Source organism: Argiope bruennichi, chromosome 10 (assembly GCF_947563725.1).
Source record: "Argiope bruennichi chromosome 10, qqArgBrue1.1, whole genome shotgun sequence".
Lineage (NCBI taxonomy): Eukaryota > Metazoa > Arthropoda > Arachnida > Araneae > Araneidae > Argiope > Argiope bruennichi.
In genome coordinates, this window is record NC_079160.1 from 97,710,224 (window position 1) to 97,729,147 (window position 18,924).

General features: G+C 31.0%; 1 protein-coding gene across 1 annotated transcript in view; it reads right to left on the reverse strand.

Moving 5' to 3' along the window:
• LOC129989477 (peroxidase-like) overlaps positions 1-18,019 on the reverse strand; it is a 48,828-nt gene extending 30,809 nt beyond the window's left edge. Inside the window, exons 1-5 of the mRNA XM_056098039.1 lie at positions 17,795-18,019; positions 15,930-16,002; positions 11,306-11,505; positions 9,585-9,752; positions 1,664-1,807 (exon numbers count right to left, since the gene is read on the reverse strand). Of these exons, the coding sequence (XP_055954014.1) occupies positions 1,664-1,807; positions 9,585-9,752; positions 11,306-11,505; positions 15,930-16,002; positions 17,795-18,008 (799 nt within the window). The 5' untranslated portion in view covers positions 18,009-18,019. The remainder of the gene's footprint in view (positions 1-1,663; positions 1,808-9,584; positions 9,753-11,305; positions 11,506-15,929; positions 16,003-17,794) is intronic.
• Positions 18,020-18,924: the final 905 nt, after the last annotated feature.

Below are 18,924 nucleotides of genomic sequence, written 5' to 3' on the forward strand. Positions count from 1 at the left end.
GCATAAATTCTACGGAAGCTAACAGAAAATCAGAGAGATACATATTACGTTATGGCTGAATGCCTTTATAATATTATGAGTGAATTATATGACTATTAAAATTTGAAGTTTTAAAATGTTTTAATGAAGAAGCAATTAAAATGGGAGTTCCATCAAATATTTAATTATTAAAATTTTAACGTGCATTAAGATTGGCGAACCGGCTGGTCGCCAAAGGCGGCTAGTAATATAATAAAACTAAATTGAAATCTGGGTGAGTTCGGTATAACAGTGGAATGGTAATGGTCACTAATTAAATCTCTACATATATTTGTGATATTTATTTCTACAAATTGATTTTTCTGGTAGTAAAATTTCACTTTCTGATTCCTCATGTACGCTGAACTTAAATTTTTCCTGTCTTAGTTTTCAACAGATGAAAAAAATTACGTTATTAGATATTTGGTGAACCAATGAAAATGAATCAAATTTCATTGCAACAATACAATATTTTGTTCAAATTTACGTTGAAACTTATTTTAGAAATTATTGAAATTCAGGACTTGATAAGAATGATTTTAATTTATAAAGTTAAATTTTAGTCCTTAAAGAGGCAGTTTTCTTTGGATTTTAAAGCAGTGTTGAAATCAAATGTTTGCAATAATATTTTCGAAAACTATCGCTTGAAAATCTCGCTTGATTTTAAATTAAAGTTCTAATTGAAATTTTTAAAGTATATTTATATAAATTTGGTAAATATATCAAATCATGTAACTCTAGAGCATCAACCAAAGCACATTTCCCCTAATTATTATCAAAAATAAACATTGCTCTTTATAGCTTTAAAAATTTGTTAAATTTACATTTATTTTAAAACTAGAACTGTTTGAAATTTAAAGATGATAATTCAAATAATCATATGTGTGGTATCTATCTATATATCTATCTAACTACTTATCTGACTATCTATCAACCTAACTGCCTGTCTGATTATCTATTTACCTATCTAACTACCTATCTGATTATTTATCTATCCATCGATCTAACTACCTATCTGATTATCCATCTATCTAACTGCCTATCTGATTATTTATCTATCCATCGATCTAACTACCTATCTGATTATCCATCTATCTAACTGCCTATCTGATTATTTATCTATCCATCTATCTAACTGCCTATCTGATTATTTATCTATCCATCCATCTAATTGCCTATCTGATTATTTATGTGTTTACCTATCTAACTGCCTATCTGATTATTTATCTGTCCATATATCTAACTACCTATCTGATTATCCATCTATCTAACTGCCTATCTGATTATTTATCTATTCATCTATCTAACTGCCTATCTGATTATTTATCTGTTTACCTATCTAACTGCTTATCTGATTATTTATCTATCCACCTATCTAACTGCCTATATGATTATTTATCTGTCCATCTTTCTAACTGCCTATCTGATTATTTATCTATTCACCTATCTAACTGCCTATCTGACTATCTATTTATCCATCTACCTAACTACCTATCTGACTATCTATTTATCAATCTACCTAACTACTTATCGGACAATCTATCTATCTATCTGATTATCTATCCATTTATCTATTTACCTATCTATCTAAAGTAAAACACAAATAAAGATTTTGAAAAATAATTCTTATTCTATAAATAGTTACCAATTTGGCCAAACGGGCATATTTCAGACCGCTGAAAATTTAAGCATGTCTTGTTGAACCGAGAATAGAAGGGATCGTCAGGCCTGACTGATATCGGTGCACACTCCTCTTTTCCAGCATTTCTTGTTGAACAACAGTCTAATTCTGTTAAAAAAAGAATGTGGGTTATAATATGTTTCTTTGCGTAACATTATTCTGTGACGATTTTTAGGCGACGAAATCTCAGATGTATAAATAACATTTGATTAATTTCCTTTGCTTCTAAAATGAATGAATGAATAATGAAAAAAAATGCATGTGTCAATTATATTAGATTTAAATATATGCTTAAGATCGCCATGGTCATTATATACAAGAGAAAAAACACATGTTTAGAAATTAAAATGGAAGACATTAAATGGCTTTTGGCAAATAGAAAGAAAATATTTGCAGTTAGAACAAACTTAACGATGACAAATATATTCAAAACGGTTATAAATAATTGAAGAGAATTAACTCTGACAAATATGTCATATCCATAAAAAAAACTGTGAGGTGGATCCTAGCACAGCCCACCTCTTGGCGTCTTTTTGAATTCTCGCCAAACGAGTGGCGATAACATCGCCAATGTGGCAACCTAGACGGATTTTTAAAATTTATTTTTATTTTATTTTTTATTATATTTATTTCATGTTATTTATTTATTTATTTTATTTTTATTTATTTATTATATTTATTTTTTATTATATTTATTTTATTTTATTTATTATTATTTCTGGCCTTCAAGTATCGTTTTTTAATTGAAAAATAATAATAACAAATATTCAATTAGTAGTCAACTTGGCGAGATTTCAAATAAGTCACCAAGAAGTGGGCCCATCTAAGATTTTACCAAACCATGGAAGAATCTCAGTTTGGATTTAAGGAAATGAAATAATTGCAAGGAAAAACAAGGATGACATCCGTTCAAGATTAAGTTAGAAGAAAAACTCAATAAGTAAACTTTACATCCATGCCATAATGTTATTTGATGTTTTGAAATATTTAGAAAAAAAAAATTTGGCATTTAAACTGTGGCATATTATACGGTTTCTCTCCTAGTAAAGATTAAGCAAAACTTTGATGATATTTTTCTGCCTTCAGTTTCAAGCATCCTTTAAAGAATGCAGAAATTACACAGTAAAGTATCAATAGTTATGATTATCTTTATTTTGAAAACGAACTCTTAAACATATCTAAAAAAAAAAAAAAAAAAACTGAAATAGTGGGCAACAGCCTTCTGACAAACGTGATCCAGAATTACTAATTCCAGGTGATTTACAGGAATTACTAAATATCCATACTGAACATTCTTAAGACTATTTATCTTTTTTGGATGATTCTCCAAATCGTTGCTCTTTTAGTTTGAACCATGGAATTGCGAAATGTAAAACTGCATGAAATCCGCATTACTATATCACAGATCAGTGTTTAAAATTTTGATGTTAAGTCGCTTCCCAGTGAGAATATTGCGAAGCGTAACTGGTGAATAATTTCTTGCCAAGATGATAAATAGAAGCTTCTACCTCAGAGAACATACTGAATTGGGTGGTTTATTTTGCAAGAAATCCAAGTTCTCAGGTGACTGCAAGATTGATGATCATTCCAGTCAGATCAACTACTAGCACTCAATAAAGCAGTCAAATATGCAACCTTTCTTCCTGCATCAGATCCAATCAGTATTTATGTCGACAATAAAGCAAGTATACAAGCCTCACGGTCTCCAAAATTCAATAGCCAATCAGCAAGAGATACATTCCCCCTTCTACTTATAAATCCTCGTATTAAAATCGAATGGATCAAGTCACAAGTAGGCTATGACGGGAATGAAGCGGTGGACAAACTAGCGAAAACAGCGGCTAATGCTAATCAAGATAGAAAAGTAATGAAGCTTCCAAGATATCATCCGAAGAACATCCTCCGAGATGATGACAAGATGGCAAAAGGAATGGGAAGAAGGCGAAAAAGGCCGGTCTACATTCAACATAATACCGAAAGTTTTTCTCTACGCGGCCAACTGGAACAGTGTGGATGTCCCTTTTTTTCACTGGACACGGCCCATTCCCGATATACCTACACATTTCCATCTGGCCAACCTTCCTTGTTGTAGCTGTGGGGAGATAGGATCCTCAATTCACTATGCCACAGAATACTTACTGACTCTCTCATGGCACATGAGAAAGCCAGAAACAAGTCTCGAGCAAGAAGAGAGTTGCATCGAATACCGTTTCACGCGGCAAGATCCAGTCCATAGTAAACCATATTCATAAATACCAAGATCTCTTAAGACTAAACAGTAACTGAGATCAAAATGCCTCTTGTCAAAATCAGCCTTAAAGCCAAAATAAAATCCAAATTCTAACTACGAAAGTGCTCAAAAGTCCCTCAAAAGTGCAGTTCTCGCGAAGGAAAACGAAACCACAGGACCCAGATAGAAACTACAGATTTGACTCTGCAGTGATTGTTTATATGCATTTACATGTCATACATATGTTAATAATGTAATTTATCAATTTTTTCCTTTTCAGTTAGTAATCTCAATTCCCTCTTAATTTCAACCCATAGTCACCATTTGTTTAAGTATTCTTGTCCACTCCATCCAGTTATTACTTCACCAAAAATTGAATACAGTCGGGTAGGATTTAACACCGATGAGATTCTCCCTGGAGATCCCTGAATGGTTTGTCTGGGAATTTATTAAGCATCTGGGAATTTTTCTTTCTTTCTTTTTTTTCCTTCCTTCCATTTTGTGCTCATTCAACTGGTTAGATGACTTACTGTTATAGCACCGGGGCACAGGATAGCGTTACCTTATGTTATGTAACGCTTTAATGCTTAATATATCTTTTCTGTCATCTTTTCATGTATTTTCAAAGATATATTTACCAAAAAAACTTTTCTGAAACCGTCAGAGGTATTTACGATACTGAAACCTCAAAATAAATCATTAGCAAGGAGTTAGCCAAAATTGAAAAACTTGTCCTTTTGCGATTTGTAATGTTTAAATGTAACGCCATAGAAAGTCAAACCGTATATATTTTTCTGGGAATCTTTTGATACTTTTTAAAATATATATTAAACGAAAAAACTTTTCTGAAACCATCTGAGATATTTACGAGACTGGAAGGTTCAAGACAAGTCATTAGCAAGAAGTTGATAAAAACTCAAAAATGGCATTGGCGATTTGTTATAATTGAATATAAAGCCCCACAAAGCCAAAACAGCAAATGTCTCACTCGGAATCTTTTGATACATTTTCAATTGTATATTAACTTAAAATGCTTTTCTGAAACCATCAAAAATAGTTACGAGGCCTTAAAAGTGTAAATGAATTATTAGCAAAAAGGTGGTCAAAATTTAAAAAAAATGGACATAGGCCATTTGTGATACTTGGATATGATGCCCCACAATACCAAGACTATATATGTCCCTCTAGAAATCTTTTGATGCATTTTCAAAAGTATATAACTGAGAAAACTATTTTGAAACCATCGGAGATATTTACGAGACTGAAACCTCTATATAAATCTTTAGCAAGGAGTTGGCCAAATAAAAAAAAATGGCCATTGGCGATTTGTCAGGTTTAAATATAAAGCCCTACTATGCCAAATGACATATATTTCTCTAGGAATCTTTTAATACATTTTCAATGATATATTACCCGAAAAAGCGTTTCTAAAACTATCGTAAATGTTATGAGGCTGTAAGTCTGAGGACGAGTCATTAGCAAAGAGTTGGCCAAAACTCAAAAATTTTCATTGGCGATTTGTCATGTTTCAATATAACGCCTACCAATGTCAAAACTCTGCATGTCTTTCAAGGAATCTTTTTATACATTTTTAAATGTATATTAACCCTTAACTGGGGAGATGAAATTTTAGGACTTAACTGGGGAGGTGCGGTCTAAGAGACCGCATTTCATTTGCACTAAAATTAAATTTTCTAATGAATGCATTAGTATGAAAAACTGCCAACATATGCGTTAGAACATACATTTTCTTATCAAATTACATGTTACAATAAACAATATTCTTGAAAAAGCATATTACTTTTTACTTTTTAATTTATATTTATTTTTACAGTATACTAGCAGACCCGGCCACTCGTTGCTGTGGCTAAGGTTTTTGTTATATTACATAGTAGTAAACTATTCAAGGGAAACAGTAGGAGAACACGGTCATGGGGACCACCATGCTTTTTTACACAGATGCCATTTGTAAAAAAACATGGGGACCTCCATGATTGATTTTCTACTACCGTTGATATTGAGCAAAAATCAATACAAAAAAAATTTAATTTCTTTATTTTTTGTACTTAAGTTTGTAACAAATGAGTACATTACAAAGTTGTTAGTAAAAAACACGTAACACTTAAACTTATAAATGAAGTAGGTAGGGCAGATAGTTTTAAATCTTTGACAATAATATTTATTATTTTGAATTATAAATACTTTTAATTTCAATTTAATTTAGCACTAATCGATGCACAATATTTTTGTCTTTAGCTATCACAAATTTTGTCTTTACCTGTCTTTAGCTAACACAAATAGATTTGACGGTTTTCCTACACGTGAACATGCAACATATAGTTGCCCATGAGAAAAACATGGATTTTCCAAATCTAAATCACAAATGGACATTGTTTGGCCTTGAGATTTATTTATAGACATGGCAAAAGCTAACCGAATTGGAAACTGTAACCTTTTGAAGAGTATCGTAGATTTATCAGAATCTACGATACTCTTCAAATACGTGGAATACGTGGCAACAGGACCACTTCTCCTTTAAACTTTCCAGTTAAAATGGTAGCTTCAAGTATATTTCCGATGATCTTTTTGATGACCAAACGCGTACTGTTGCATAATCGTGGTGGATTCAAATTACGCAGGAGAATAATAGCTGAACCAATCATTAATCGAAGGTTATGTGGTGGCATTCCAGGTATATCTAGTGAATTTAAAAATTCAATTCAAAAATTTACACTATCATTTTCATCAACAACAGTATCGATTGATTTAAAAGACCTCAGATCGCCTGGTAACAACTGTTGTATTTGGAAGTTAATTTCATCAACAACAACATTTTTGGCTGCCAAAATAGCCCAATCACTGAGCCAGTTATGATTCAAGTAATTACTCTGTATATCCGGAAAAATACTCTGAATCAATTCATTTTTTCCCTGAAGAACAGTGCAGAAATTGTCTGGCAGTTTAATGCATTGCGTATTTGGTTGCAGTTCTATATTACCGTTCCCAATATCTAGTAATTGTTTATAAAATATTTGTGCTGATGGATCATTTTGCAATTGTACGCGCATGTTTATGGCCAATTGAAGTGTTTCAACACTTCGCCATAAGAATGAATGTTTTAAACATGCATTTTAATTAAAGATTGTTGAACAATGAAGCACTAATAATTAAAAATCAAGAAGAATTCCACTGTATTACTTTTACTATAATATGAATTCAATTTATACTTCAGTCTAAATAACACGTGGTCGGCTATGCTAATACCAAAAATTGAAAAAATAAGAACAATTGAATTTCATTGTATTGCATTTACTACGAAATAAATTTAACTTATACTTTAGCCTCAGCAGCACGTGGTGGTTATGCCATTAAATTTTAGCTTATGTGAAACGTTGGTACTTTTAACACAGCGCCATCTGTTAGAATACTTACTCAATCCAGTCAACAGATATCACCATCTGTTAGAATCGCTTGGAGCTAACAGATAATTGTGACTGTCAAATAATGAACAAATAATTTGTTCCTTCTTAATACCTTCCTTCTTAGTATAAACTCTTTATGATGTATAATAAATCCTCTAATTTCAGTGATACAGATTCTGGCTTCCTCAGCTTAAAGAAAAGTTTTTTTTTAAAAAAAAGTTCTATATTCCACACATGAAGTTGCCATGAGATTTATTCCGTCATTGATACATTTGTCTGTTGCAATAATTCAAAATTCATTTACAAAATGAAATCAGTTTCAGAAACATTTATTAAATAATGATAAGCATTGTAGCTGAAGTGAATGATAGCTGAGTTGATGATAGCTGACATAACTTGATACGTACATGCAGTTTATTAGTAAAGAAATGAAAAACTGAAACGATTATTGTAACCATTTTTTATTATCATATCTTCAATAATTTATATAAAAAAAAAGATTAAATTTCATTTAGCATACAAATGAGTTTATATTTTTTTATTATCCGATTAGAGGAACTTATTATTGGCTCGTTCACTTACCTTTTTTACAATATCCTTAACAAAAGAAATAAAATCATTTAATTGAAAATTCAATGAAGGTAACAAATGTTATTGCCGCGCAACATTTTTCTTAGTAAACAGTCAGATAAAGAATCAGAATTCATTCAAAACGAAAAGTAATACTTATCCGTGTGCACCTCCAAGTATTTTTCCAAAATTCTTTATAATTAAAAAAAAAGCAAAATTTTGGCATGTTATATTAATCAGTGATCCGTTAAAACGTTTGTAATTAATCATTTTCAAATAAAATATCTTATTTCTGAGAATTGCCACTGTGCACAGTAATACAATATTCAAACATAAGATCGTGATACTTTATCCTTTGCAACGTATCAAATTTATTGTATGCATTTAAAAATAATTGTGGAAAATGATATCTTATTCCTGAGAAACGTTTTCAAATAGGATCATAAATAATTCGAACATTCGGATTCGAAACGTAACGCAAATGCTTGAGTTTTTCTACGCCAGTTGGGGTAACGCTATGCAGATTAGAAATTTTTAATTTCCTTTATTCGGTTTTATTTTAATTCAAAAGTACTTATGAATGAATTTAAAAGATCGATTCATTAACAATGTTTAATTTTAAATGCATCAAACATTAAGAAAATAAATAGAATCGTTTCAAATAATCAGCCAAAAAATCTTAAGCCTAGCCTCATGACTGTGGGGAAAAAAAAAAAAACTGAAGCCGTACTCATTTGGCGATGGGAAAAATGAAAAGATTTAATTGGCGGGAAAGTTAGTTTTTAATTAATAATTAAAATTCTAATTGAAAATTCAAGAAATGGGCTATCCTATCTTTTAAGTTAGATCAAACTGCACACGGTGTGCAAATTTGATTAAAATTGGTTAAGTAGTTTAGGAGTCATCGCGGACAAACAACGTGACACGTAATATATATATATTAAGATGAATGTATAGAGAAGACAATATAATGTAAAATTCAACAATTATATGAAAAATAAAAAAAATGACAATGGGTAAAATTGGCCGTTTTTTTATCGGCTTGTGTGACTTTCATAGCACGGTTTTCTAGAGCATTTTAAACATACAGGTTAAAAACTAGTATAAAAATATAAATCTATAAATTCTGCATATATATATCTTGGTATATTAATACATTTTACAAATTTTTCAAAATACATTATCATTAGAAAAAATAATTATGTTTGAACATACATATCAAAATCAGTTGAATGCGAACTTTCATCGAAAAACTCTTCTGTACAATTATCCTTATCCCTAAAATTACTTTCTGCTTCATTTAAAAGTGTCTGGAGCACTGCTTCATAAAAGGATCAGTAAATTGGATGATATTTCGGGGTCCAAATTTTAGCGCCATCTGCTAAGCCTTGTTTATCACTGTGACACTAACAAGGAGATGCGGTCTTAGAGACCGAGCTCGAAAAAACAGCTGAATTATTTTAAAAAGCATCTGCTGAAATCGGTTGAAAAAGTGCACGTGTATTGAAGTTCACAAAACAGGAAGCTACAGGATCAATCCATTCAATTGAGCTAAAAATAGAATAGGGGTGACAGAAAATCCATCGCTAGCGGTCTCACAGACCGCACGTCCCCAGTTAAGGGTTAATTGAATAGGCTTTCCTAGAACAAAGAAAATACTTACGAGGCTGAACTGCTCGGGATACATCATGAGCAATGAGTTGTCCAAAAATCAAAAATTGGAAGGACACATTCGTTTCAGGCTTATGATGATCTTTGAATATTGTTAAAGAAATATCTCTAGGTTCAGGCAAGGGATTTCCATTAACAGATTTTCGAAAACCTCCAAAACCTGAAATATTTTACAAAATGTGTTTTAAAAATAATGAATTTTTTTTCTAATATAACTTGTAACCCATAAAAAAAAGAAAGCATATATTGCATATTATTAGAAAATCAGAAAAGAAATCATATCTTTTAAAATGAATAATCATAATATGATTAATTACTAAACTAAATTTAATAACTCACAAAATTTTTAGTTGTTCAAACATATTTAGCAAACTTTTCCTTTAAGATTTTATTTGAATTCCCTTCACTATTCATTCATATGAAAGATTTTTATTACGATACCAAATGTTTTTACTGAAACAAGTTTGAAAATAAATGCTTACAGTCGCGTTAAAATTTAAAATTTGAGTATTTAAAAAAAATTCATTACATTTCTTAATTATTTTCTTTTCTCTTATTATTAATTTTTTGTGTGTGTTCAATAAAAAGATTAAAATATGATTCCAGAAAATTTATTTCTACATCTTTTCAGTCAAATATTTTCAATGAGGCTGTAATGTCCTGATCTAGACTGATCAAATAACGAAGAATTTTCAGACAATTCTTTATTTTACAGCCCTATATATACAAAGAACAACTTGTTCTAATCTTGGTTAAATAAATAGTTTTTACAGTAGGAGTAGGAGATAAAATAGTCAAATTCGAAGGTTTTTCTTGGAACTCAGTTCTCCATCATGTCAACACACAACTCCAGGGGTAGTTTCTCAGACTCCGAACTCGTGGGCTTAGTCCAACCGTCCTCTGCAATTCGTTTCTTCTCTCCTCTTTAACACAAGGACACAAGGAATATCGTTAGGAGCCCCGGTGCCCGGAGGGCGCCATCTGCGGACGACTAAAACTTTTGGACATGGCTACATCGTCTAGTCATGAGTAGGAGAGGGTCTGGACTGGTGTTCTCTCTAAAAAAAATCTCTTCTCTTTATTTCGGATACAATCTCTGCCTTTTAATTTACATCGGTCATTTGAGCTCTCCTTCGGCTAATCGGGGTTCAGCCATATACTCTCTCAGTGGCGCCAGTGGGTCGTGGGAAGGTCCTTTCACAAAGCGAAACATCTAGCATCCAGATGTTTGGACACCCCTTTCTCTTTGAAGGTACTATCAATACCTCTGGGAGAGGAATTCCATATGTGGTCTTCCATTGTAGTCGCTAATGAACAGATGCGAGACCACCCAGGTGAAAAGAGCAACCATCTGGCTATTCCGAGGAGTTTAGTAAGACAGCGACGACACAATGAATCAGAACAACACAATGTCTTATCAGTACTGGGAAACGGAGAATGTTACAAGATAGTTACAATTGGCCTTCATACAAGTACTAACAAGAGTTATGCATATATAGCTAATGTGTTTAATAATTATTGTTAGCCTACGAATAAACACTGTTTTATCCAGATTGTAATTAGATATCGATGAATTAAAAGTCTTTGCTCATAAGTTTGCTGATAATCTATAAATATAACTCTCGAACTTTTCAATAATTATTGTTGAATATTATTACTTATTGTTAAATTAAATTAACAAATGCATAATATAACAAATAGCTTATACTATACCGTCGTAATACGGTGGTGTGAATCTGAAGTAGCAATCATTTGCTATGCCGAGTATTGGAATATGTGGGCTGATGCATGACCCATTATAATGTCTATATGGGTAGGAGAAATTGCACGGTACAGGATTTAAGACCGTATATACGAAATCAGGATCTTGGAAAAATACGTCTCTCTGAATGCAGCTTGTGCCCTTTGGTGCCCTGTTAAAAATTTTAAGAAAGGGGAATGAATAAGCAATAAGAAAAGTGAAAACTTCTTTTAAATATTACTTGTAAATGATCAGATTATTGTTTTCGACAAATGTTGTTTCTTGATCTTTCAACTATTTGTAAAACGTAGCGCTTTCCTCTTGTATGAAACAGTTCTATATAATTAGTGCCCTTATTAAAATTTTTGAAACTTGTTTATTTTTATGGCCCCGAGTTTACTTAAAGATTTTCAGATTATTCCAAAATCTCCAAATTAAAGTGTTTACTTGGGGTTTCTCAGATTATATAAGGATGAACAAGCTTCATTATATATATATAAGATGTAAACATTTTGACGTGAGCGTAGCATTCCCTGGTTTACTTCGCAAATTCCTGATTGTGTCAAGATCACGAAGATACATGGGTTTATTTGGTGATTTTAATATTAAAAAGATCTCAAACACCGAGTAACAAATCGCTAAGCTAATGGTTTGAATTTTTTATCGAGGGAGCCGTGAAAATAAAAAAGCACCTTATTACCCATATGCAATCCATATAAATGATGTAAACAAAGTGATCCAGGAGGTATTTTATCGTCTCCTGTAGAAAAACTTCTGCATGGGACGCAACCAAATTTTCAATATTAACTATCATGGATTTGCAAATTTGATTTCTGAAGAAAAACAATGCGGTGGCTGTCATTTAATAATAGTGTTACGAATCTGTGATGCGACTTCCCAGTATAGTTGGTTCCATAGGAGGTCCCATAGCTTGGCGGTAAACTTGGCGACCATTTGGTGACTTTGGCGCCAAAATAGATTATACCCGAAACATCGAGAATTTTCCCGATCTGTCCAGTAGGAACCGAGTTACGCCTCGAACGTTCCTGATTGGTTGAGAGGCTTCTAGCCCCGCCTCCTGAGACCTATAAAAGGAGCAGCCTGCAGCTGCAGCGGTGGTCCCGAACCAGCGGAGTCGGAGAGTAGTCGGAAGCGAAAGAGTAGTCGTCGTGGACCAGTGGAGTCGAAGAGTCGTCGGAAGCGACGGTAAAGGACTGGCCTTCCAGAGATAAGCGTAGCAGCGACGGATTGAAGCTAGTGCTGAACTAAGCTGTGTGCTACTGTCTGCAGTAGAGTCTGTTGTATGCTGCACGTCTCGGCTGAAGATAATCGTCTTCAGTGCTGTATATAGTTGTCGTCTTTGTGCTGTACTGTGTGTTTTCTTGTAAATAAACGTCGTTGTTTTATTTTCTACTGCCGGCTACTGATTGAGCGTTCTTCACACCATATAACTTCCACCATCCAAACGAATCCGGAAAATTTCGTAACAATATTCTCTTCGACATATAAGAATTTGGATAACATTTACCGATTGATAAAAATAACTTAATTTGATAAATTTATCTGTATCTATCAAGGAAAAATGAAAAAAAAAAATTACACTTGACTCAGAGTATCTATAAGTTATTTCAAAAATAACTATAAAAACAATTTATTAGTTGCTTTTTACTGATAATTATTAGTTAACGATTCTCTGATATACTGTATTTTTCTCAAATTTTGTAGAACGATGCAGCATACTGCTGAAAAATATCAAGTGCTTCATCCATTTCAGAATTCTTTGGAGAGTTTTCTTCGAAAAAATTCCTGGAAATTCATCATCCATTCATCATATATTGCTTGGTCATGATTTCCTATGAAAATCTATGCGAACTATGAAATTTGCAAATTGCACCATAGCTTTGAATTGATTTATTTTACAAAATTTTCCATAAATGCTAAGAATCATGAATCTATTTTTAACACTCATATCAGTTGTTTATTATCTATTTTGCTTCCATCATTCAGTTTGAATCTGTAATGTTTTACGGCTATTCAACAAATTTCAAGCTAGACCTGACAGAATAGATATCCATTTAAGCCAATCCAGACAGCTCAAATCTTCCTATAGGATAAACAATCCCCAGATATTTCCTTACAAATATAGCAAGACATTCCATGAACTGCAATCTTTAACCCTAATTGAAAATGATGTTAATTCTCTACTTCAACCTTGATAACATTAAACGATGTAATAATCACATTAACGAATATTTTTGAGTACATCTAAGTGCATCGCTTCAGGAACAGAGAATTATATTAATTTATAATATTGTTACGAATCTGTGATGCGGCTTCCCAGCATAGTTGGTTCCATCATAAGAAAGAATGTTTTACAGTCATCTGCATTGGACGGACTCCGGGTGTCGCATCGGAGGTCCTAGATCTTGGCGACCATTTGGCGACTTGGCGACGAATTTGGCGACTTTGGTGCCAAAATAGATTATACCCGAAACGTCGAGAATTTTCCCGATCCGTCCATTAGGAACCGAGATATGCCTCGAAAGTTCCTGATTGATTGAGAGGCTTCTAGCCCCGCCTCCAGAGACCTATAAAAGGAGCTGCAGCTGTCGGGGAGTGGTCGTGAATAGAAGAGTAGTCGGAATCGACGGTGAAGAACTGGTCTTCCAGGGATAAGCGGAGCAGCGACGGAGTCAAGCTAGTGCTGAACTAAGCTGTGCGCTACTGTCTGCAGTAGAGTTTTGTTGTATGCTGCACGTCTCGGCTGAAGATAATCGTCTTCTGTACTGTATATAGTTGCCGTCTTTGTGATGTCCTGTGTGCCTTCGTGTAAATAAACGTCGTTGTTTCATTTTCTACTGCCGCCTGGTGATTGAGTGTCCCACTATCCCACTATCCAAACGAACCCCGGGAAATTTCGTAACAATATTATTATAAAATATTAAGCAGATATAACGTTCATCTCGGTAATATTAAGCGACATTCGCTGTACTTTCTATTTTGGTAGACAGTGGGAAAATGACTTTTCTGTAATAATTGTTAAAAAAGTTGAATATTATTTTGAATTCTGCTACTTAATATTGAAAGAAGAAAACTATTTTAATGACTACAACTGTAAGCTACAAGACCCAGCGTTACTTGCTTTTACCTGAGAAATAGAAAAACTTCCGCTGTGAATAAGGAGATACAACAGATAAAACTTTTGCGTCGAAGTCTTCTTGCTATTTAAAGAATTCGATAAATGATTCAGCATTTTAAGGAGGCAGTTGGCTTTCAAATAAGCAAAAAATGACAAAGTATCAAATTTTAATTCTTTATCACTAAAACATACACTTATATCCAACTAAAACGGCATTATGAAATATATTGCTCAGTAAATAAATACATACATGGAGAAATAAATACATTGTTAATGACATTTTCGCAAACTGATGTTCTAATTAGATTTAATATATTTCAAGTATTCCAAGCATCTTAATTTTTGAGGAAATTATATAAAATAGACGAAGAAGATTCTGGGTAAACACTGCAAGAATACTGCGTACATGCATTTTATGTTTCGAGTAATTTTAGGTACTTTTAAAAGTCAAGTTCAGTTCAGTAAAACGCAAATTTCGTATGAAAATCCAATGTGTGTATATAAATATATTTCTAAAAAATTAACTTTTTAATTGGAATTACAAAATTATGCCTAATTTTGTTCCATATAGATTTATATAGGATAATAAGGAAAAAATTAAAATTAAACCACCTAAAATATTTACATTTTTAAAAAAAATTATATATATTTTTAATTTTTAAAAAATAATATATTTTGTTTTAAAAAGTTCTTAGTGAAGGATTCGCAAAAATGTCTAATATAATTAGTTCACCATCCCCTTAAGGAGATTAAAAGTCAAGCAGTGAAATTTAGATTGGCAGCATATTAATTGGAAGGGCAAGTCTTGAGGACAATTGTTGCATCTTGATTGCAATTGTTAAAACAAGCAACAACAAATACACGTGACAATAGTAGATTATACGTAATATTAAGCTTCAGATTTTCTATCAAAACAAAAAATGTACAAATTTATTTTCAAAAATAAATAAGTTGCTTATATAGCAGTACCATCTATCGGCCAAAATATGAACTGTGTCTCTTCTGCTAACGAAAACTTATTTTCAAAAGACTGCCCTTCTGGTATCAAAATTATATATTTTCAAAATTTATTTTTGATGTAGTTGTTTTTTATTTTATTTTATTTTGCGAATGGTTTACTTAAACACTTTTTTTAAAATTTAATTATTCTTGTTATTAGATTTTTTTCCCCTATTTTAATTGCATTTTATTTTAAATTTTATTTTGTGAAAGCCGCTTGCGAACGTAACGGAGATTGTAATTAAAATTAAAAACAGTCACTATTACTATTACAATTCATTTTTTAATTTATTAATTACGGTTTATATGGTGGATGATTATAATATACTATTTCTGAGCTAAATTTCGGAAACGGACAGTATATTATGGAAACGGAAAGTGGCAACAAGATTATAAAAAACACGAATTAATTAACACATAAAAATATTTATAGTGTTTCGACTAAAATCTTTACTTACTTTGAACAATCTCGAGGTACGAAATCGTCCACTATGTCATCAAAAGTCAATCCATTGCCAAGAGTTAATGGTGCTATAGTTTCAATTTGGGAAAAAGAAGGAAAAATATCAAATACGTTTCTTTAAATTATAACAGTGTCTTTATCTGCTACTTGGATCCTTACAGTTAGATAGTTGAAATTAGAACAGCCAAATTTAATTTAAATATACATAGACAATAAGAATGTACACCTCTGAAGGGTTTCTTTTTTTTAAGATTTCAATTAGAAGAATTTTAATTAATCAAATAAAATCTGATTTTTCTCTTTTTTTCTTAATTTGCCTTCAAAGATATTTAGATATATCATCTAAAATTATTTTTAGATGGTGCACTCATTTAGATTTTGAATAATTCAGAATTTTCATCAAATTTAAATAGATTTTTAAATATAATAATTTTAATTCATGTGATAAAAATCTGACCCATTTCAGCAGTTTATCACATTTTTAAGTTCCTTTTTTTTGCTTTAAAACAATACAAAAATTATCCTTAATTTGGTACATTGATATTTATGATATTTATAAACAATTTTATAAATATAATTTTTTAGCATTTTAACTCTAATTTCATTAAATTTTAATTTTTGTATATATTTTATAGTATAATTTTTTGTTGTGATGAAATGGAATTATATCACAGAAGAGCTAGTGATATTTTTAATATAAATTTATTGATTTATTTTTCGTTGTTTTTAGCGAAATATAGTTTAAAAATTTTGTTTTACAGTTAGTTTTGAGGGATTCGTTTTTAGAAGAATAAGAATGAGACCAATAATATTGAGTAAGAAATTTTTTAAATATCACGTTATACAAATGTGTTCTTCAACTAAAAACGCAAATTAACGTTTAGTTTTCATCCATAAATTCAAGTTTATACATTATCAAAATAAAAAAAAATCCATTTCGGTAAAATCCTAGATAGGCTCACCTCTTGGCGACTTATTTGAAATCTCGCCAAGTTGAATACTAATTGAATATTTGTTATTATTATTATTTTTCAATTAAAAATGATACTTGAAGGCCAGAAATAATAATAAATATAATAAAAATTAAATAAAATAAATAAATAATAATAAAATAAAATAATGAATAAATAATAATAAAATAAAATAAAATAATAAATAAATAATAATAAATAAATAATAATAATAAAATAAAATAATAAATAAATAAAAAATAAAATAAATATAATAAAAAATAAAATAAAATAAACATAATAAAAAGAATCCGTCTAGGTTGCCACATTGGCGACGTTATCGCCACTCATTTGGCGAGAATTCAAAAAGTCGCCAAGAGGTGGGTTGTGCTAGGATCCACCCTCAATTTCATATTTTTATATGCTTTATAGTAATATATAACATATTTTCAATAATTGTATATAAAGATCTGAATCACCGATTTTGATATAAAATGTTTACAAAACATTTTCATACTGCTTACACATCAAACTTTAATACAGATACTAATATCTTTTGCGCATCCATCGTATTTTTTTAATTTGTTTTCTAAACTTATACAAGCTCTCAAAAAGAGAAACAATTTGCAAATTTGAAATTTAGTCATAATTCAATGAATACTATTGATGTGATTACTGAAACCAGCTAGTCGACGTAAGTGGCTATTAAGAAAAAATGTGTTTCACGGAGATTTTATAACTTTATTGCACAATTAACTACATTTAAGGAAATGTGGGTCAGCGAAACATAGTTTCAAATTTTCCAGCATTTTATGGTGTCAACCCACAAAGTAAGTCTAAGTATAAGTTCATTTTATGGAGAATTAAAAATCTCGGATACAAAATCAAATTCAATATTTTTTGTACTCACTTGTGTTTTGTATTTTTCCATAATAGTTCACACCAATGCCAGGATTAGCTGGATTTTGATCCAATCCAAGAAAAAGCTCAGAAGATATCACTACTTTAAATATATAAGAAAATATGCATATCTTTATGTAAGAAATAAACATCAAACACTGATTTAACGAAAAATTCCGTAATTTTCCTTCAGTCAGTTCGGTGACAGGCCTTCCATGTTGCATCTTTACTTAAGTTCAAAGTATGTGTAAAGGATACGAAGGAAATCACTATTTTCATTCTTCATATAAATAAAAAAGGTCTGTTTAAAGACACCTGGGCTCTTTCTATTAATACATCAATAAAATACTTCACATTTTCTATTTAAAGTTATTACTTTGACGCGCAGTTTCATATAAAAAGAAGCAAGTTTTTGCACATAAATTGCGATGAATACAGCTGTGAAAATCGTTATTCCTATAACATAAAAAAAGGAACTGACTCTAAGTAAGTGAATAGAATTACAAAAAAAAAAAAAAAAAAAAATCCATCTCTGTTATAAAAAGATGTTGAATTTAGTATATCAAGAGCACATGAAAAATTGTTGGATAAAGAACGCTGAGAATGCAGTGAATAAATATCACAAAAAATTCAATTCAATTTTTATTTTCAAAGAACAATTATTCAAAACAATTTTTTTATTAGATCGATTAAAGTAAAATAAATAAATCCTTAATACTACTTAAGCTGTTGCCATTTCATTAGACCGAATTACTTTCGAATCAATAATCAATTAAAAATTAGAATTTTTATTCCGCCGATTTTTTCATAGATGGGCAACAAAGTAATGTTATTAATTTCAGCTAATTAAGAATGATTGATTCACTTGTATGTTAGACATCTGAATACTATACATTGTTGGACAGCTGAATAGTATGGATCGTTATACTGCTCAATATTATACATTGTTGGACAACTGAATGTTAGACATTATTAGACAGATTTGAATATTATACATAATTAGGCAGTTGAATATTCAACAGTGTTAAACAGCTGAATATTAGATAGTGTTAGACAGATGAATATTAGACAATGTTATACAGTTGAATATTAGACAATGTTATACAGCTGAATATTAGACAGTGTTAGACAGTTGAATAT